Below are 22,841 nucleotides of genomic sequence, written 5' to 3'. Positions count from 1 at the left end.
GACAACGACAGCAAAATTGAAGACGTCACGTTGCGTAATCCATGCCTCAAATACATATGTTTGGCAAAATGGTGTAAACACAAATTTGCAGTTAAAATAAAGCACTATTTTATGAGCGTACTATGCGCAATCGGCCTTGGCGCCGGCAGCGAAAGTACGTTGATTGTGCCGCGGAGCGCGTCTCCGCCCAAATCCAGTTCGCTCGCAGCGCCCTCGCACAATTTTTCCACACGCGGCGCCTCAGCGGGAGAGCGCCGTTCGGCCCACTCGACCATTGTCTAGTACACTATAAACGATACTAAAGTAAAGCGCCTGGGTAGTACGGTTGCAATGATTGTGTTTGCTCAGTTGTGTTTGCCCAGGCTTACTATTGACCCTTTTCGCGGCGATACCGTGGGCGCTGCCATGTTTGGTCACGTGGGGACGCGTCCATTGCTTGCCTCAACTGCCTCCATTGCCTTCGTGTTTACAATGGTTATGTATGACGCCGGTGCGGCCTAGCAAGCCTCTGTTTCGGGAGATATCGTAGTTGGTGACTGGGTGGACGACACGAAGCTTTGGCCACGGCTTCACAGAACATGCAAAAGTGCTTTCGGAGCTGATTAAGCTTGCCCAAATGGCGCGAGCAGCTTATATGGTGCTTGTTCTAAAAGCTGGGCTAAATATGTATTCCAAGCTATCCAAACTTCCCACTCATGAACTGAATCAGGATTAGTGTGTTTTGCTCTTCGTTCTTTATTTGGCAAATATTTTGAAGCAGCAGCTTGTCACCTTTCTGACTCAGTTAAGTTCCTCAGTCTGGTCACTATGATTATTTTCTGCCTAATCAATCGCGGGTGCGCTCAGTTCCGATATATTTGTTCTTGCTGCGCAGAAGGCTTGAAACATAGCTGTTTTGTATATTGTAATACCTTGTAGCAAAGATGTATTATCGCTAGCAATTCGCTTGCTCTTATGGACCATCACAAAACATTCACCTTCGACCATTCGTGCACTATCGGTGTAGTCCGTCATTTATTGTGCCTATATAGTGCGCATATATTCAAGTGTGCGTCCATTCACTTATTCTCGACAAGTTGGCAATAAAGTGGGCGTAAGTTTCCTTGCCAGTTGGGGTAGATGTGTGTAGATACTGTGCGCGAAACTTACTATGACAGGAAGCGGCGCTACTTCCTTTGTCATTGTTTATTGAGCGGTACTCACTCTTGCCGACGTTCCGGGGCGGAAGCCCTTTCTTTGAAGGTTAGCGATACAACGCTGGCGGATGAGCAAATTCCTGTATCCTCGAGGAAAAGCGTACATCTCGAAGTGCCGTTAACACGCACGGACAGTTGCAGTAACGGTCGACGAACTTGTCCACACAGATTCATTTCATTTCTTAATATGCCAGTCACTATTTTTGCAGCCAACTACTGCACACGTCTTCAATCATCATGACTCAATCCAGCATGATTGGAGTAAAGTGCGTGAGCGAAAACTCGGTTGCATTTGCGACCGCTGATCGCACAGAAGCAAGGTAGAAGCGGTAATGGTTTCGTATTCGTGGGCTGAGGCCACGTGCGCCGCGCCGCCGAAAGCGCCATCTCGTTTCTCTAGAACAAACTGCTCCGCGAAAAGAGTCAATAGGCTAGTGCGCTTTTAGTATCGCGAATATACTGCGTGATGTAGTTGCGAGAAATTAGGTGTCCCTCCATGACGGTCACTAATTTTGGTGAGTGATTTGACCTGTTTTCTGCATCCCTAGATGTGTTTGATGTTCACAGTAAATCTGCCCACGCTGATGGGTTTTCCTTTTTATTTTTCAAGCGCTTGTGATGCTAAGCTTCTGCGTTCAAGATGAAAGAACGATAACACGCTTAAACGTTGCTATTGAACGATTTCCTGTCATACTGCGTACTATTAGCCCCAATCTGCTACTATATTACGCCGTCTACCCGTTGGAAAATTATTTGCTGTGTCGTAATATCTGGGCCCGCGGTTTGTGATGTTGTTTATGGAATGGGAGTCTACATGCATACAGACGGGTGGAAATTCTGTCCGTGATGCGAAACGGGGCGTCTATTGGTTGCACATGAAAAGGAAAAAGTGAAATAAAATCACATGCAATAGAGGCGGTTAAGGCGCACATGGCACAAAAGCGCAGAATGGTGTGATATATCCCACCACTGCATAAATCATCCTGCAGCCAATTGCTTAGATGGGGAGGGGGGGGCGTACGAATATCCTTTTATGTGAAGAACAATTTGCGATTGGACAACAATTTGCAAGTTCACTTATGACACTTGGTTCTAATACAGGGCAAACATTGAAAATGTTGTGTTGCATGTTTTAAAGGGGTCCTGCCATACTGCGTACTATATTAGCCCCAGTCTGCTACTATATTACGCCGTCTACCCGCTGGAAAATTATTTGCTGTGTCGTAATATCTGGGCCTCGGGCTTGGTGAAAAATAACACAGTCCGCGGATAGCATACGCTGTTGTGAACATCTTAGCCAAATTTTTGCAGTCGAGGGCGGCGCGTGGAGCTCACAAGTGGAGCGTGAAGTCCCCTTTTTCTCAAACACGGTCTCTTCAAACGAGGCCTTTTGCTCACCCGCTTCGAAGTTGCCGGCGGCTTACATATGACGTCACATGCTAGATTTCCGTAGACAGTTGCTATTGGCTGATAGCTGACATCATTCATGAAAGGTGTTTGGATCAGTGCGTTTGTTTCTACTGTTACTGTGTATATTTTTGGCGCAGTTTCATAAACAGGCCGAAGTAAACGAAAATCTGCGTGTCGAATTTCGATAAGAATTTCTTACTTCCGAAAGTACGACTATCGTACTAACGCCGACTGTCGTCTGCTAACGGTCGGCCGTGCCCTCCAGCGTAGGAAATAAACTTTGGTCACACTGCTGAGCAGTGTAATAGCCATCGGGTTTCACTAATTTCGATTAGTGTTGAATTCTAAATTAGCCTCGAGCACGCGCTCACTCCTGGCTAGACGCCTTGGCAGACTTCGCTTCGTATTGAGCTGTTGATGGCGCTTCGAATTTCGCAATCTGAATGTACCTGCTAGTCATCGGTCAGGACGGGGCAGGACAAAGCCTGTCCGCACCACGTAACACGGCCAGACTGGAGCATATGAGCTTGAGCGTGCACTTCAGCCTTTTCGTGCACATAATTAGCCATTAGAGTAGCATGTAAGTGCGTCTGCAGCGTAGCGTAGATACTGAGGCCGCCGCGGTTTGCAGCGACGAGTCCACTCGCTGAACTCGCTGTGGCTCGCTGAGTGCAACCGCGGACTCTGGTTTGTATCTGTGGGTGACGTGGTTCAAGGGCCGAGCGGCAACATCTGACGAACTGGTCGTCTGCTACGGGAGTTGCACACCTTCGAGGTGCGCCTCCCTCATGGTCGAAGCTCGTTACGTTAGGAATCTCTTCAACGCGAGTCCGGAGTGCGGCATCCAGATGCGTACGCTGCCGACATACTCGCCGAGCCAACATGAAGTTTGCTCGGCCCTCGGGAATTGCGTGATTAACTTAGAGATAAGTGCGAAAGGAAATGTGCTATTTACACCAATCGGAGCAAAATAGACGTGCCTAGCTGTCTAGTTGCACAGCAAAGGGATGAGACACCGTGGACTCAACCGTAAGCTGAGGGATAGCCTCTCAGTTTCGCCCGTCGTAGGCACCAGAATCGGAAGTATAGTGGCGTCTATGTGAACATCCAAAATCAAATACCCACCATGGTTGCTTAGTGGCTAAGGTTTTGGGCTGCTCAGCACGAGGTCGCGGGTCCAAATTTCGGCCACGGCGGCCGCATTTTGATGGGGGCGAAATGCGAAAACACCCGTGTACCCAAATTTTGAGGCATGTTAAAGAACCCCAGTTGGTCCAAATTATTCTGGAGTCACCCACTACGGCGTGCCTCATAATCAGATCGTGGTTTTGGAACGTAACACCCCATAATTTAATTTTTAACAGCGAGGCTGTTTAAGCAAGCCGTAATTTGTGGTTCGTATTAAGTTACTGCCGCGCCGCAGCCATGGCAACCAAGAAGAGGCGGAGGAGATCGCGTGCATGTGGTCTCCTCCTCGCCAGCTCCCTCCCTTCCCGACCGCCGCCTCTCTTCTCTCCGCGGCGCGCTGAGCCAGGAGAAAAAAAAAAAGCTGACCGATTGATATCGAGCGGCTAGCCTCCAGCGCATTTGGCGTCAGCAAGCAACAGCGTTCTTGACACTGTGCCAACCTTGGTTAGCCTGCCTGCGTTTGTGGCATGGCAGGAACGCTGTCGCTCGTAGGCGCCGACGCGTCCAGCGCTAGTCACGGGAAATGTCGCGAAAGGGAAGGTACCTCCGAAAATGATCGCTCGAGAATACATTCCTACATGCGTAGTGAAGTTAAACCAAGTTAAGACCTTGCAGCAACCAAGTTAATACCTAGCAGTAGCAGCCAGTAAGACTTGAGGATCGACAGTTTCGCTGTGCCTAAGCTTTGCACAACCGAGTGCAACCTTGCCCGGTTTTTTAATCCAAAATCAAATTTGAACTGTATGCCACGGTGACGTTCAGTAGACGGAGTGTTGTGGGTGCCACTTCTCCGCGAGCCCTTCCTCCTCTCTTGCTTGTGCGTGCTGGCACGGCTGTGCATCAATATGTTGCCGTCGCGTGCTGCGGAATGATTTGGAGATATTCTTTGCTCGTTCTCCGAGAAACTTACGTGTCAGTTCACACAAGGCCGTCGGGGAGCCAGCCACTCCGTAGTCTTTCGGTGCAGTGGTAACTACAGTATGCGAAAATTGCTATTGCCTGCGCAAACATGCGACGTGCATCATCAGCCGTGGTGTGTGTGTACGGCTTGCGAATTGTTTTGGCTGTATCGGTTTTCTGTCGACGAGGAGCAGTGGCCTGTGTGAATTGCCAGCGTGAATTAGAAAATGTCACTATCTGATCGCTTGGGATGGGAACTAAAACATTAGAATGCTCTTGTACGGCTAACCCAATGCAATCCTGGAACATCACAGCGCTAATCGTTAAAAAATATTTGCGTCAGCCACTGGAATTGTTCTCAAACATTTCAAGTCTAGTAGACATGAAATCACTGAGTCTACGTTAGCCTCCTGTATGAGGCCGATGGCGTGGCTCAACGCAGTGATAACTGTGGTTGTTAAAGCAGCATTATACATATAAACTTTGTGCTGCAGCATTGCTTTTTTCCCCTGTAAAGCAGTAATATCCATCAAAGGAGATCACAGAAAAAGAATGCGAGGGCTATTTGCGACCGCTAAAGCGACACATTTTCTTTATAAGAGGTGAGTGCGTCTTGCAAAATCTGAATCACGTACGCTTGTTTAGAGTAGCTAATCATCTTTCACCAAAAAGAAGCGTGGGTTAACGCCACAATACGACCGCGCATGGCCATTCCGCATGCTCGGGCCATGCGCTCTATACGAAGAACAAACATATCTAGTATAACCCAGCCTCTACCATGCGCTGCTTCGGACGCTCTCGCAGTCCGCAGCCGGCTGCTCAACCACTCGACAAGTGTTAATCGCACTGTACGGCACACTGTTATTACTAACCAAAACTGTTTTATTCGTGGGCAGAAGCCGCCTCCAACAAATGATGCAGTCGCGCAATGTATCTAAAGATATAAATTTGAACGCTTGTCAAGAGAGCGAGAAATAGAAGAGAGGAAAGGCAGGAAGGTTAACCAGACGCAAGACCGGTTTGCTACCCTGCACTGTGGGAAGTGTATATAGGGATGAAAAGAGAGAGAAAGGAGATAGAGAGAGCAAATAAACGACAGAACTTATTCCGTAATAGAGTGGTATACCACGCTGCTACGATCGTCGCTTATGTTCCTAACTACTCACCGCTGCTAAACCACAGCGTATAATGACAGCGAGAATGTTGCAATAGGGGCACATTTGTGAATCGAATTTTTAGAAATACACAATTCATCTCCGAAGCTGATTGTGGGCTCAAACACGCGCGCACACATCGCGCTGGGTGCTCCGTCCGCCTCAACGCCAGCAGAAACTCCGGCCATGCCGTCTTAAATCACTTCAGTACGTCTCACAGAACCATTTCTCACGTAGAAAACAGCGTCATATAATTATACAGCCGCGAGCGCGAAAACAACCACCAGAAACTGCCGCTGAGTGCATAGCTGATATGCAGGGTGTCCCAACTATCAAGCACCAATATTTAAAAATAAACAGCGAAAACCAAGACGCAGGACCAGAAGGAAGCACACACACGCGCGTCTTGGTTTTCGCTGTTTTTTTTTTTATTTTTTTCACTTTAAACCTGAACCAACTAGCCCAGCAATTCACGCTTCTAAATTAAAAATATCCAAATGCCACGTAGCTGGACAGAACCAAGGTAATGTTGTTTTCTATCGCTTGGAGATACTCAGAATATTTTTTGCATTCCGCCTAATTACTCGTACATAGTTAATCTTAATTAATAATTCAACTTCTCAAGTATTACAATTAGATTAAAAGTGTCAATGAGAAAATTGTAGAGGAACATGAAACGCTCCCGATACAGCTTTCTGTTGCTCAATACGTACTACATAAAAGTGTTTTTCCGAGCGTAAAGGAAGCCCGCGAACACACCGTAAAATTGCCGTGCGACTGGCCGCTCGAGGCATTTTGCGTGTATTCGCGGGATTCTTTCACGCTCTGAAAAGCACTTTTATGGGATGATCAAATTTTTAGGTTTAAGATCTCCCTCCATTTCCCACAAGCGGTGTGTTTTGACCGTTCCAGCACTTGGACGATGAATACATAGTTTAAACTTTCATTTTACTTATCATCACGTACTTTACTCAAATGAACTAATAGCACCTAGATATTCTATACATGCAGAAGAAGCCATATCACCGTTATGGCATTATTCAATGTCGCCCGCCTCGGTGTTTCAAGCAGTATAGGCTAATGCATGCAGTATTGAATGTGATGTGCTCAATTGACGTCATACTAGGCTGTTTTTAATCCTTGCGGCACCATGAAGTTGGAACATGCCATAAGTGCCACAGATTTGCGCGATGAGGGCTCTACGATAAAGCTGTATTCGCACATTGCTTGTTCACGTGGACTGAATTTGGCACTAAAATGCCCTCTGGTCGCGCATCTAAAAACAACGCGTTATAATTCCAAGCACCTTCAAAAACTTCTTCAAACCCTGGTCAAAACGTAATGTTGGGATAGTTGGTTCACTGTGACAGCAAACGGCGCCAGAGAACACGAGGGACAAGCCAGGCGACTGAGACGATCACGAGGCGCATTGCGATCGTCTCGGTCTCCTTGCTTGTATACCTCGTGTTCTCTGGCGCCGTTTGCTGTCATAATTTGCGCAGCTGTAGTAAATAACTATCAGTGCTGAAACGATTCCTTTGATTGTTTTTTGTACGTGTCTGTCTCTCTAGTTTATGCCTGCAAGGTGTGTTGAATAACTATGCAGGTTTCGAAATCGCAGTAGGTATGGGACGGCATCTTTAGTGAGAAAAGCACGCACGGAGACGCCATGATAGGTCTGGATGTCCTCGCGGCCATCGTCATCATCATCGGTCGCCTTTTGGGCGCGCTCAAGTGCATGGGCATGCGCGTGTGCCTCGTTCCTCGTGCGGCGTGCTGCGAGGTTAGAAAAAGAGAAGAAGAATACAATACAGTCTTTTCTGCCCCTGCCATCGGCCTGAACGGTTCTTTGTTCTTTCGCTCTCCGACTCACGCATTGTTATAGTGGACCTAACCTCGGTCCCTATAGTCTCCAATGCAGCATGCAGGTCAAAGACATTTCGCTTAGGTTTTGAATGCCGCTTGCCGCGTCTACCGTTTGCCGCATCTTGACAGTGTTGCGCTAGCATGACTGTCGTGCATCATGTTGCGTGTTAAAGCTGCTGAAGCTTGCAAGAACTGATTTTGTTGATTTTATGCGGCCCGTTAAATCGTCGCGCCAACTGTACGTCAGTTCATGTTTTTATGAACATGAAGCCACGCATAAAATGCGTGGCTTCGCGCACGTTGAACTGTTGCTAGTTGCTGCATGTGGAAGTGTTGATTCGTTGCACGAGGTTATCGCCTCGCCTCGTTTGTAGGGGCCTAAATCACATGGTGTTTTATCGGGATGATTAAACGCAAGCGCTTCTTCAGCAGCTTTATTCTTTACGCCCGGGACATCTTCGATATTGTGGTTGCTTGGGAAATGCGTTAGAAAAGAAGCAGCTCAGGGCGAGGAGGGCTCTTAGCTGCTGCATATGGTATTGCTCAGATTTGTGAAGTCATTGCACCGTAATGCTTTCTGAGCAGACTTACCACGCAGAGTGCTTTCTTTGTTTCACAGCTGAGTGCCTTTTTCCGTGTGCATTTTGTACCCAAATTAATTCTTCATTATTATATTTTGCGGCGTATGTGTGCAATGCTTACGCCGCAAAGGACTAAACTCGGCCTTGCCGCCAGCGCTATATCTACCTTGGCCGGCGCTTCTCCGCCTTTAAATATATCGTGTGGCTTCTCTCTTCCGTAACAGTCGCAAAAAAAAAAAAAAAAAATTCGCAGAAGTTGGTGATACATTAGCTTTGTAAGTTTCCAAGCTGGTCACTCAGGGAATTTCTAACTGCGAAAACTGCAGCGGGAAGGGCAGTTCGTCGACGTACGCAGCGGCATTGCATCGGTGGTGCAGAGCCAACTCCCACTTTTATTCACCCTTGCTTATTATGGATAGGCGAAATTTAAAAAACAAAAAATCGATCGAGACATTGCATTAGTCAACAAAATGAAGCCGGCTACTTAACACAAGCTCCACGTCGCATAACAGGGTTTCGTTGCACTTGTCTGTGGGACGCACCTGGCACGTAACATCGTATACATATCCGCTCTCATAGAGACCCTCGTATTCCCTGCAGCTGTCACCGCTGAAGTAGTGGTCTGGCACCCGAAAAAAAAAGCAATAGCAGCATCGAACTTCAGCCATCCTTGCTGCAAAGTGTTGTCGCCTCCTAGTGTATCCTAAGCATACTTTTTAAAGCGCCCGCTAGGTGGCCATCAGTGACGCCTGTATAAGTGGTGCACTATGCATATAGGGTGGCACTCTTATCTTAGCGCAAGAACTTTTCGGCAAAAAAAAAAAAATACGTATTAAGGGCGCAGCTTTGTTCGTGAATTCCTCCTTAGTTCCTCATCTTTCCAGATATCTGCGTTGAGCTTCCTGATTTTTCGCTGTTGGCTCATATATGTATCGAGCATTTCGTGCGCCATAATGGCGCAGCGTTTTCGGTGAGCACTAGCTTACCCCGTGATCTGCATCAAAGAGACTGTTCCAAGGAAGCAACAAGAACAACCGCCTCATCAGCTTCGTCAATGCCCAAAATGATCCAGCACGCAATGTCGCTGCTGGCTATGCCCCGGAATCCCAGAACGCGGATGGTCGTCCGACGCCGCGTTAACCCGGCGTGGTGCAGAATGCCGAATTTTTGAATCATTAAAGTGGACCACGGGTACGACTACTTAATAACGTTTGTGTGTTATTTCATAATATTCTAACAGTATTATTTCAGCTTCATTTAAAAAAATTAAATTGTGGGGTTTTACGTGCCAAAACCAGTTCTGATTATGAGGCACGCCGTAGTGGGGGACTCCGGAAATTTGGACCACCTGGGGTTCTTTAACGTGCACCTAAATCTAAGTACACGGGTGTTTTCGCATTTCACCCCCATTGAAATGCGGCCGCCGTGATTTCAGCTTCATTTGACATTGTTTTTCTATAAGTAGTTTATCATATCTACCATGCACAGCACCTTCATTGGTAAACGCACGCTAATTTTTATATAGTCATTTCAAATACATCATGTTGCAACGGTACTTGTCGGTTGTCCTTGAATGTTCAATGATCATACCTTTCAATGGCCAATGAAGACGTACGTGTGACAGATGCGTCAAAACCAAACCTGAATGGACAAAGGCGCTACTGCCACACCTCCTATATATACTGTCCTACTGGCCACACCTCCTACTGTCCCTCGCCCATTCATTTGCCAGTGACGGGCAACGTCCTTATAGGCACCCTGCACCAGCTAGATGACGCTGCGACTCTCATTTATCACACCATTGTCGCCATCCGCTATAGATGGGAAGGAAATGGAATGACACTTCAAAAGATGAGAGACCCGGCTATGCCTCATCGCCCGTCTCAGTGTTATGTGCCGAGCTCTGCCCAGCCCAGAGTACAAGCTTGGCAATATTTGTGCTGCCACATTCAAGAGCAACCATGCCTAGTCATCGCGTCGCTGTCTTCGTAGTTCGAGATTTGCAGATTTTGGATAGTGTTGTCTCGCGATAATCGATCTGAATGTCATCACGAATATGAATCGCGTATTTCGAATGTTTCATTTCATTTCATTTTATTGCCTTAAGGACCCTTCTAGGGGGTGTTACATAGGGGGTGGATATACAAAAAAAAACATTTTTAATAAAGGTAACTACATTTTAATTCCGCGACAGGTAGTCTGTTACATTTGGAAGAAATATTGTCGGGCAGGTGATAGCGCCAATTTTGTGGGAAAGGTCATTCCAATCGGATGCTGCGCGTGGAAAAAATTGGAGGACGCTTAAGTTTCTCCTTTAAGAGTGAAACGCGATAGCGTTATCGGGTCCCGTTCGCATCGCATTTTTCTATCAGTGGAAGCGCTTCACTGCAACACAGACCGTGGGAAAGCCAGCTTACAAAGTCCAAACTTACACCGATCCCCTTAAAGTCGGCTTCAGTTTTAAACAGAAATGCATTGCTGGGAAGACGTTTTTCCAGGGGCAATATAAGTCGTGTTATATTAAAATGTGAAGGCCCTGGCACCTTTTTTCATTATTTTATTAATTGTTTGCTATTGCCCCGATGCACGTGCGTGTCGAAAACGCATTAGGCAGGCGAAGTCCCAATTTGACCTGACGAGGATGCGAGCGCCATCTGCATATCATTTTCGCAAGTAAAGTACCCGAGCGCGCGACTGTAGGTCTGGTAGAAATTCTGGAAAAGGGGTTCGTGTTTGAGTGTCCTCGTAAGAGAATTATGTTTTCTCGTACATTCAAATTACAATCCGACGCCGAATGGTAAAGTCGTACTTTACCATTTTTTCTGACGGATTTCACTGTGAGAAATTAAATTTTTGTTCACCAAAACCTTGCACCACGTGGAGGGCCTGCGTGGTCGGGGTGGTTGGGGATGATTCTCTCCGCCACGAACGCTGACATCGCACGCCGACGCCGCACGCCGACGCCGGATTTTCTGCGGCACGGGGCCCGTTAAAATTAGGCGGAGAATGTAGCAGTGCGGCTGCGTGGCCGGGCGTCTTGAAGGGCATGGCCGGTACGATGCGGGCTGATGGGATGATAAAGCTTGGACGGTCACGGGTGCTGTAATAAAACTCATGGAACAGGGCTATAGAGATGCGATGCAGCGACGGAGTGCGAGAGGCAATAGAGATTATTCTGCTTTTAAGGATGATACACTGGTATGATTCGAATAGGATGAATGAATAAATCGGGCTGCTCGATTCTGCACTGCTTCAAGTGTATTTATAAGATACACCTGATGCGAGCTCCAGATGGCAGCGGCGTACTCATGTTTTGGTCTGATAATGGATTTGTAAGTCAGCAACTTTAAATGTGCAGGCGCGTGACGTAAATGACGTTTTAGAAAACCGAGTGTTTTATTAGAAGACGGTACTATGTTAGTGGTATGTGCGCACCATGTTAGATCACATGACAATGATACTCCTAAGTACTTGTGTTGCGACACTCTCAACATTAACGTTGCTTCTTCCGCTCGCTGGGCTGTGTGTTCTGGTGCTGCTGTCATCGGTAGAGACTTTCAGTGGGAGATGTCTATGTGAAAATTATTGCCATCACCCGTATTCACAAAAATCTCTAACGCTAGAATTGTTTGTAAGAGAAAAAAAATCTGCCAATCCTGATGCTGGACAGCGAGGGCGAATGACAAAAAGCAGTTATGAACGAAAAGCTTCGTGAATTTGGCCACATATCTCTGCAACGGCTTTTTCAGCGCGCAAGAGCGTCTGCATTGTCGATAGCTGGATATGTGTTTGCAGGTGGGACGTTACGAGCTGTTCTGGCCGCAGGTAACGAATATCTCGCACCGCTTTACAGAGATGGATGAGTGAGGGCGCGTCTGTCGAGGGCGTGAAAGCTGCGCTCTTTCTCCGCTCAACGTGTGTTTCGAACATCGAATCAAATAGATTCTTCGAGTCACAGCACCTAGTGGTATCGCAGTTCATAAAATCCAGGGCCCGTATTAACAAATCAGTTCTGCGGTCGATAAGTTTGAAAGAACAAATACCAGCCTATTAGTGACAGTGAAGATATTATTAGCGAACGCAGCCGGCCAATGACAAACATCTCTTACGAACGAAAATATTTGGAGATTAGGCCCCAGAAACCATTATCGAGCGTACTATAGAAGCAGGTTTTTCTTTTCGATAGTAGACCCAATGAGCGATTAAAATATTAGTAGCGTTTCAGATGGATAGCTTAAAAATCTGTGAATTCAAGCATTTTAATAACGTTCTGTAGCTTCAGCGACCTCGATGGAACCGCTTATATATCTGAAGTGCGGTAATTACAGACAGGCGTTTTTGGTGCCTCAGCTGAATCACTCATGACGTTAGTGCCCTCGCATCTACTTCGAACTTCGATTCTTCGAACTCTAACGTAATAAAACTTTTGAAATAGCCATATTTGCAGGAAACAGCCTTAAAGGATGGGACGTGCGAGAAGTGTACATACACTTACTAAGCGCTGTTTCTTTCAACTAGTTCATTCATTCCAAGTGACCAGTTCTTAAACAGTCCCGGGCAACTATTCAAGCCACTGCGCACACTACCTGCGTTCTTTTTTCCTCTTTGCCTGTGAACATGCTGAGTTATCAGGAAAACACGTGTCAATAATTCAGTCTGATTAGATGGAAGTCGTTTTGCGCCAAGGAAAATCGAAAGATGAAGTCCGTTCGAGAAAAACAGAAGTTCGTCAAAAACAAGAGCAACAGGGACAAGCAAATTAAGCACAGCTCATAAAGAGACAGCGTCGAAAGGTTTTTAAAAAAAGAAGTCTCAAGGCGAGCAAAACTGCGAACAACGCGAAATAAAGGGACAGAGCACCCGCTCACCTAGGCCTTTCGATAAAGCCAAACGGCCAAGAGCCTGAACCATTCAGTCTCGCAGATGATAAAGCTATTTTCTAGAAAGAGTAACAGGTGAAATGCTCACGCAGGGACGTTCACGATAGTTCAGTCGAAAACGCCTAAAAAATCTCACGAGCACAATGGTCCCTGTAACTTCTAAATACAACCTCCTGGTTCTAAAACAGCGTACGTCCACATGTGGCGCTTAACGAACCAAAACTGCTACCTGAATAACACTTCAAGTTGTTTGCATGTTCATGCAGATTATCGTCGACACATTGGCTGGTTTGATCGATGTATGCGCAGTAGCAGGAAAGCAAAATTCCGCAACAACGTGGAACTTGCAAGGTCCAAACTACGTATCGTTTATTTTGCTGAAAGCACTGGTTCGGGCGGCTATGGTGTTTCATTATCATCGTGATTATCTTTTTATGTCCACTACAGGACGAAGGCCTCACCCTGCTATCTTCAATTACCCCTGTCTTGCGCTAGCTTATTCCAACTTGCACCTGCAAATTTCCTAATTTCATCACCCCAACTAGTTTTCTGCCGTCCTGACTGCGCTTCCCTTCTCTTGGTATTCCATTCTGTAACTCTAATGGTCCACCGGTTATCCATCCTACGTATTACATGGCCTGCCCAGCTCCACTTTTTCCGCTTAATGTCAACTAGAATATCCGCTATCGCCGTTTGTTCTCTGATCCACACCGCTCTCTTCCTGTCTCTTAAAGTTACGCCTAACATTTTTCATTCCATTGCTCTTTTTGCGGTCCTTAACTTGTTCTCGAGCTTCTTTGTTAACCTCCAAGTTTCTGCCCCGTATGTTAGCACCGGTAGAATGCAATGATTGTACACTTTTCTTTTCAATTACAGTGGTAAGCTCCCACTAATGATTTGGTAATGCTTGCCGTATGCACTCCAACCCATTTTTATTCTTCTTTAAAATTCCTTCTCATGATCAGGGTCCTCTGTGAATAATTGACCTAGATAAACGTACTCCTGTACAGACTCTAGAGGCTGACTGGCGATCCTGAATTCTTCTTCCCTTGCCAGGTCATTGAACATTATCTTTCTGTTCTCCATATTAATCTTCAACTCCACTCTTACACTTTCCTGGTCAAGGTCCTCAATAATTTTTTGTAATTCATCCCCATTGTTGTTGAACAAGACAATGCCATCTGCAAACCAAAGGTTGCTGAGATATTCTCCGTTGATTCTCACTCCTAAGACTTCCCAGTCTAATAGCTAGACTACTACTTCTAAGCAAGCAGTGAATAGTATTGGAGAGATTGTGTCTCCTTGCCTGACCCCTTTCTTGATAGGTAATTTTCCACTTTTCTTGTGGAGAACCAAGATAGCTGTGGAATCCTTGTAGATATTTGCCAAGATATTCACGTATACCTCCTGTACTCCTTGATTACGCAATACCTCTATGACTGCTGATATCTCTGCTGAATCAAATGCCTTTTCATAATGTATGAAATCCATATAGAGAAGTTGAATGTACTCCGCATATTTCTCGATTACCTGATTGATGACATGGATATCGTAGAATATCCCTTCCTGAAGCCAGCCTGTTCTCTTGGTTGACTGAAGTCAAGTGTTGCCCTTATTCTATTGGAATTTATCTTGGTGAATATTTTATACAGTACAATACACAAGCTAATGGGCCTACATTTCTTCAATTCTTTAACGTCTCCCTTCTTATGGATTAGTATAATGTTGGCATTCTTCCAGCTTTCTGGTACACTTGAAGTCGTGAGCCATTGCGTATAAAGGACCGCAAGCTTTTCAAGCATGATATATCCTCCATCTTTGATTAAATCAAATGCAGTTTTTCCCCGAGTCATGTCTTGCAAGGCCCTTCTAACTTCATTGCTGGAACCATGACCCTGGAACCACTGCGTCCTGCGGCTTTCATTATTTTGTGCGAAATGCTGTGTACGTGAAGTGGCGAGTCTGGCTTCTTGGTCGGTGTTCGTCACAATATTTTGGAGCGCAACCGCTGACGCACAGAAAAAAAGAAGAGAAAACAAAAGCGGTAGACGGAACAATCGCTGCATTCGCAAGCGAAATCTTGGACACACAAACGATATAAGTATATTTACAAAGTTCTTGCGTATGCAGCAGCAGGGAGTAGGCAAACCATTTACATCAGCGGAAACGACTTCGCACCTGTGACAACGCGTTATACTGCCAACACTGTCAAAAACCCACGTAGCTGTTATTTACCAAAGTAGGCCAAATACTTATCACAAGTGACGGTGACTTGACAATGCACGCTTCGCCCTTCTTTCTTATATGCTTCGCCCTTCTTTCTGTAATCCTACAGTTCGGCGTACTCGACGACGATTAGATTCTTGTGTTCCTTTTCTACACCTTGCCGTTGCGCACAAGTTCTAAGTCGTCCTCGGAAGGGTCCTCACTACTGAGCGAGTAGATATGGGGGCCCTCGCTGTCGATATCACTCTGTAGACCGATCCACTTCCTGGAGGCGGCTGCCGCTTCCGACACACTCCCGAGGTGGTCCACTTCCATCGCGACCGACCAAGAATCTAAGACAGACAGATATAGTCAAATTTCCACAGAATAACCAGAGGTAGAGGAAACAACACTCTGCCAAAAGACACTTCATCCTTTTCCGGTTTGCACTACGGATTTCGTCAACGCAGCATGGCTAACGCCGAAAATAAAAACCAAGAATGGAAAACAAATAATTACTAGGTGCTTTTATTACTAAATCGCTTACATTACTACGTTGATCAGATTATGGGCGTTTCAAATATGCCATGTATGCATTTCTCACGTCTACAATGCTGAGTTTGAACGAAGCTGTAAAACGAAGCAAATGTATTCTTTTTTCTTCTTATATTATACAGTTATATTTTGTAAGCAAGTGCACTTCGAGTGTGTTCTGTCTAGGTCTTCGTACGCATTTTTTTAATGTAATTCTACTGTCTAGCCACATACGGGCTCATTTCTGCACTAGCTTGAGAGATTTGGTCGATACGTACGGCCTGCGTGCGGTATTGTTGTAGAAGCAGATGCTTTCGTGAAGATATACGGCTGGTAGCTTCTGCTTCTCTTCCGCATGTAGACAGGGTAATGAATGAATGAATGAATGAATGAATGAATGAATGAATGAATGAATGAATGAATGAATGAATGAATGAATGAATGAGCTGCTGTGCCAGTGTGACTTGTGTCCAGTGGAACGCGCATCACAACAAATGGCTGCGTCCCCGTGGTTCTCTCTCTCAGCATTATGGAATTGCGAGCTTAATCATATGACGAGGTCTAAGTACGCAATTTCAATGCGTAAAGTTTTTTTTCTGTGACTAAGAAAGGGAGGGGGAGGAGTTCTTCTCAAGTTATTCGGTGATTACTGACATCTGGAAATAATCATTTTCTGGTAGGTTTCTTAATTATATGACCATTTTGTAAGCATATAACGCTTGAGCGAACGCAGTGCTACGTGTGATTCTTTTTCAACACGGGTACGCGTTGTTTTGTTTCGAAGACCATGTAATTTGAATGGCAACTACCGTGAATCTGAGAGACAGCGCCGGCCAATTTTTGTCTTTGATTTACACTTTCTTGAAGCTTTCAAGTAAGTGACGATGCCAGGTACTTTTGTAGGGGTTACAGATTGAAAGAATCTAGAACTAGCCTTTTAAGGAAACGAAGAATTCTTATTTATATAGTAGAATGGTGCATTACTCTTATAGCAAACACGAGAGTAAACAAGTGCCTGAAATAGTTTCGCACGTCTGAAACAAGTGCATTCATCCTTTTTCTTTGAAGAAGTTTTTTTTTCCTTCTTTTTTGTTGTCACAAGTGAAAATAAAAAAATCCCTACGCACCCTCTCCTTGCCTGCGCGTGTTTTCTGACTACTGACTTAGACAGCTGCTTCTGACAGCTGCTTTCACATAGGACGTGCTCAAGGATTCCACTCAAAACATTTCACGCCGCGCGACGAACCATATTCTTTTTTAGGTTACGAGCAAAGAAAACACCACGCACGAGCTGAAATAAGTGTTTCTTGGCAGGAGCCTGCTCCTAGTCTCGAATACAAGCCTCGAGAAGAGCGACAGCATTGCGTCGCATCAAGTTCACTCACAAAAGCTGAAGCACTAACCGCTTTAGCTGACAAAGATTGCGTGCGCACCCCTGATTGCACAAGTGCGCTCATTATTCAGTGTGCTCCAAGGCTCGGGCTCAGCAGGAGCTGAACTCAAAAGGTTTGCGCCCGAAATAGCTACTTTGCATTGACCCGTGGACTTCACTAATAGCATGTTTGCTATCCAGATTAGGTGGCGCGTCTTCTTACGAACAGTTTCAGCCTACGAAATTCCTGATTCAAATTCGTGTTAAACTTGAATACATAAGGACCTGCTGATTTGACTCATGTTTATAGGTAGCCATTCATGTGTTTCGTTTTACGAACTTTTTGATGTCTTTGTGTTTATGTGACATTTTTTTTTCACGGATACCCTCGGTAATTCCCATAGCCATAAGGGTAAATAAATGCAACGAGATCTCTTGTGAATCTGGATCCAGCTTGGCGTAGTGAGCGTCATCGCTCCCACTAAAATCAGAAGAACGACTAGCTCATGACACACCGCGCTGGCTCAGTGGCCATGGTGTTTTGCTGCTGGGCACGAGGTCTCGGGTTTTAAATCCCGGCCGCGGGGTCCGCATTCTTCGGCGAAGTGTGCGGAATTCATAAACACTCGTGTGCCGTGCTTTGGGTGCACATTACAGTATCCCATGTTGTCGCAATTAATCCCGGACCCTCGCAGCCCTTTAGACGCTTCAGGCCGTTAAACACCATAATGTTAAAGGAGTATATTCGTAGCTATGAATCAATGAATAAATGTATCAATCAGGTGCCCGCCTTCAGCGAGACAATACCGGTATCCGCGGCAAACGATTTCCCTCGCCTTTAGCAACCACTTTACCCACACTTCCAAAGGCCGCCACCCCCAGCTTCAAGCAGTTCTTTAGCTACAGTTAATGGTATAGTACATGACAGCCTTGGAGTTCGAGATAGATGAGACTTCCGCGAGGCAAGGCAGCCAAGTGTTATCACACAAGCGCCATTTCCCTATCTTAAGGAGATTTCGCGCCCCAATGCCTGCATACACAAAAAAAAGCGTTTACGCTAAATTTGTTCGTAGGAGAAGCTGCCAGCCAGTCGTGGCGTTGGACGTATAATCAGCGAAAGCGGCTGGCCAATGGAAACGAGCACTTACGAACGAAAACATTTGTGAATTCGACCCCGAGATGTAGAGTATTTCTCAATCCCACTCCAGGCGCGTGCACATCACGAAGGCCACGTACCACCAGCTGGACGGGAAGTTCGAGACCGAGCCCGGAAATGGCCACCAGCGGGACCAGTACCTCGCCGAGCACCAGATAGAGACATTCCTCATCGCCCCACAGAAGGTGAGAAACCACGCCTAGTGGTAGCTTCACGAGTCTACAGTAGTCTCGCAACGTTAGCCTCTTAACGTTGTACAGAAGCTCTCAAGGATTCTTCAGGTGCCACTGCAATTCTCTCGAAGTTTCCCACAAGTACCGGAAGGTTCTTCTCAAAGTAACATCAGAGTCTCTAAACGTTTCGGGGACTTTATGACTGCCAGTCGCTGTAACTGAATTTAGGGAATCATAGGGGCACTATACGTAGTTTCGCGCCCTTGTAGGGCGCGAAACTCCGTATTGTGTTGAGCCAACTTAAGCTATCAAAGTATACAACAATAGACTCAAGTCGTTGTGTGCTGCGCCTGCCCGCGATTCAATCTACCTTCCACCCTCAAGCTGCCCTAAGCCTTTCGTAACCAACGCCGCCTTTCTCCCGAAAACGCCGTAGTGCGGCACGTGGGCCGATATACTACTCATGGGTGCAGTGAGGAGCAACAGAACGGGTCCGTGCTCTGACGCCGAACCTTTTTCTAGATTGTGCGTATACCTCAGTAAAATGCCTCGGTTTCGCTTACTGTTACAGGAATGCGGCGTGCACTGTAAAGTATTTTACACCCTTAAAAGTGAATAAGGATGTAAATCGATCTCTAACTCACACCCTTGCACCTAAAAATAGTGTACGGGTGTGAGATATGGACATATCTACACCCTTATTCACTTTAAAGGGTGTAAAATACTTTACAGTTTATATCTGCCGAACGCTCCCTCCTTTACATAAAATGTTTCTGGCTAAACTAATCATTTTATACATGCGGCCTGCTTCTTGTCGTGGGCTGAAGGCACCTGCGTTCATAGAGTGTCACAAGCAGAGAGCACTTCGTCATTGTACCATGCGTCACGCTCTTTCGCGTCGTTTTCTCGCAGAAAGATGCTTCCGAGGAGAGCCCGCATACGGTACGTGAGAACGGCAACCGACATCGGTCCACCTCCAAGATGTACAAGCACGTCGAGTGCTGGGGCGCCGACAAGCCGTTCGCCAACATATCCGAGACCACCCTGGCTAAGAACGTCGGTCTAACGGTACGCACACCCAGCATGTCACAGAGGCCGCTTGCACTGCCCCTGCAACAAGAGAACGCGCAAAATCAGAGAATAATTGTTCTCTACAAGAAAATACCTGTGGCAGCGTTCTTCACATGTCCTATGTACACAGAATATTTGCACTACCGGGCAGAATTTCACGTAGTGCCAGTATCGTGGTAACGTCACTACTTGAACGAATTATTTTACTGCGTAAAGCAGCAATCTCTTATGGAATCGATATGAATGTAATGTTACACTCAGTGCACAGCTCAACGGAGATTAGATGCTCGGGTAGAGGAATTCTATGAACCGAGAGAGATTTGAAAACTTGCAATAAATATTGTGGGATGATCCGCACATTCATAATTTATTGCTATTGAAGACACAGGCACCTTTGGCAAACTGAAGCGCGCTAGATTGCAGAGCGGCTTTCAGAGTGACACGTATTTTTAGCGTTCGTCTTAGGAAGGCGTATCTTCAGTGTAAGTCAACGAAGTGTCGTCATCAGGCCGTCGTTGTCTTGGAGTCATCTTAAGACTTAAATGACTTAAGGACGCCAAAGGTGTATGTGTCTTTCGATGTTGTTGTTGTGATAGATATATAATAAATTATTTCCCTCGGCCCAATAATTTAGCTACGTCGTCAATCGACGAATGCCAGTAGTTCTAATAGAATAAATGCGAATCGCTTTTCTAAACTCTCTTGTTGAAAGTGCACCATGGCTTATTTCCTGCTATAGGATTTCCAGGAAGATAAGAAAATATACTATAGGGACAGCCGCATTTTTATACAGATCAAGTGCTAGACTGTCCGTGCAGTGATGTTTTGGATGGCAACAAACTACCAGGGCCATTCAAAGCTACTTCGAAGTCTTCGATTACGGTGTCGGTTATTATACGGCAAGCTTACCAAGCTATAGCAGTCCCGGGCCTTCCCTCTCCCCTGCTTGCATTTTTCGCTTTTTTCACTCCTCGCTCGTCGGCCGTATAAATACAGCTAAAAGCCACCATGACGAGTAACATGTAGTAAAAATACCGCGAGGATCGTCCCCTTATCTTTTATTCTTTTTAATATTATTTTTTTTGCGGGAGCTGCCAATTCGTGCCTATGCGCTTGACATTACTACATTAAAGCAAGAAGCCGAGTAAAAAAAAATCTGGGGTTTTACGTGAAAAACCGAGATTTGATTATGAGGCACGCCGTAGTGAGGGACTCCGGAATATTTTGTACCACCAGGGGGTTCTTTAACGTGCACCTAACTCGAAGTACACGGGTGTTTTCGCATTTCGCCCCCATCGAAATGCGGCCGCCGTGGCCAGGATTTGATCCCGCAGACCTCGTGCTTAGCAGCCCAATACCATAGCCACTAAGCAATCACGGCGGGTAAAGCCGAGTACCAAAGCGTACGAACTTTCGCCCAACCTTCATGCTTCCAATATATTTCGCCCGCGCCTAATAATTTCCTCTTGCACCCCTCATCAATTCCTGGTGGCCTTTTAAAGTTCGTCTATAGTTTATTGTAAGCAGTGCATCCCGGCCATGTGGATTCGGCCAAATCCGGCCGGGATGCTATGTCCACCGGTGGACATAGCATCTCCCTTCACGAACTAAAGTGAAAGCGAACTAGGAGCTCGGCGTGCCCTTGCAAGTATTTCGCTTTCTTTCTCAAATAGAGAGTCGCATGAACGCGCAGCACACTTAACAGGGGGTAGGGAAAGAAGAGGGAAGCCAATTTTTTACCGAGCCTTAATGGCTAGAGCGCAAGCCGTAATGACAAATAGCATCGTTTAAGCACTGGCAGGCTCGTAACTTAGGCTCAGAAAAGACGTTCGAAATATTGTCTACTGAGAAGAAAAGCAACGAACGTCACTAAAACAACCCTTTCCGGTTTCTATATATCTGTTTTGTCTACACTTAGGATCTACATCCTTGTGAAATAGATATGCACTGTGCATAAATATTCTACATATTTCAAATACGAACAAGTCTACATAACTGCTCGTAAACCTGCTCCTAATGTTATTTTCTATCGTTCTTTCTTTTTTTCCTGTGATTTATTAGCAGACTATTCCACGTACTAGTGAGCTGACACCCTCGTGTTATTTCGAACCAATAGCTTCCCAGCAGCAAAGCCTGGACGTTAGGTGAATGAAGTGCAACTATTCACCTAACGTTCAAAGCTATTCTTATGACTGCCAGTAAAAGCAAAATAAAGGAGGCTGCACAATCAGGCGAAATGAAACTTTGCGACTAGAATCTCACTATGAAAGACCTCGGGACACCGCCTATATGGTCTTGACGGTGAAGTGCATTTCACGTGACGTTTGCCTTCGTAGGTGCGCCCTCCTGCGCGATTCGTGCTTCGCGGCATCGTTTTCGTGCTGGGGACGTATCTTCTGTTCATTCTTCCGTCAAATAAGACAAATTTAAATATTGTGGGGTTTTATGCGCCAAAACTAAGATATGATTATCACGCCGTAGTGTGTGTGTGTGTGTGTGTGTGTGTGTGTGTGTGTGTGAGAGGAAGGGGGGGGGGGGGGGGGGTTCAATGCCATGGCCACTGGGCTGCCGCGGGGCGGATTCTTTTTAAAAGTTGTTTGGCGCGGTATTGGCAAGACAAAAGAAGGAAAGAAAAATGCGAAGTTGGAGAGAATTGTGACGTTGACAACGGAAAAATCTGTGTGCGGCCGGTACAGCCACTCATTGTTTAAAGTATGGCTGCAAACACTATGTAACACAAAAGCACGCGTGCTACTTCTGGCTCGGTATTTTGTAGCGATACCTTTCCGATGCTAATGCCTTTTCACGCTTGGTCAGTGGTCAGAGTGACGGTCCGCACACGTTATGAACGGGATCAGCCGGCCGTGAGCGGTGTACGATAAGACTAGTATAGAATAAACCATAACGCATCGCTACAGAATACCGGCCCAGGTGACGCCACCTGGACACGGCTCCGCCGAGCTCCCGCCAGCTGCCCGCTCCTGCGCATGCGCCGTGACGTCATCCACGTCACCGATGCCCGAGAGATATAAATAAAGAACTAAAACGAACGTTTTTGGCAAGGCAGGATTCGAACTCGGGTGCCCACGGTCCGAAGGCGAGCGTCATATAACCACTGCGCTATACACCCACGCTTGCAAAACGTGCATTTATGG

At 46.1% G+C, this 22,841-nt stretch overlaps 1 protein-coding gene across 1 annotated transcript in view; it reads left to right on the top strand.

The window, feature by feature from the left end:
- Window positions 1-22,841, top strand: part of LOC119436082 (adenylate cyclase type 2) — a 650,431-nt gene that overhangs the window by 577,313 nt on the left and 50,277 nt on the right. Inside the window, exons 9-10 of the mRNA XM_037702828.2 lie at window positions 18,495-18,627; window positions 19,528-19,683. Of these exons, the coding sequence (XP_037558756.1) occupies window positions 18,495-18,627; window positions 19,528-19,683 (289 nt within the window). The remainder of the gene's footprint in view (window positions 1-18,494; window positions 18,628-19,527; window positions 19,684-22,841) is intronic.

The sequence above is a fragment of the Dermacentor silvarum genome, chromosome 1, assembly GCF_013339745.2.
Source record: "Dermacentor silvarum isolate Dsil-2018 chromosome 1, BIME_Dsil_1.4, whole genome shotgun sequence".
Classification (NCBI taxonomy): domain Eukaryota; kingdom Metazoa; phylum Arthropoda; class Arachnida; order Ixodida; family Ixodidae; genus Dermacentor; species Dermacentor silvarum.
This window is presented reverse-complemented; position numbering and strand designations above follow the sequence as displayed.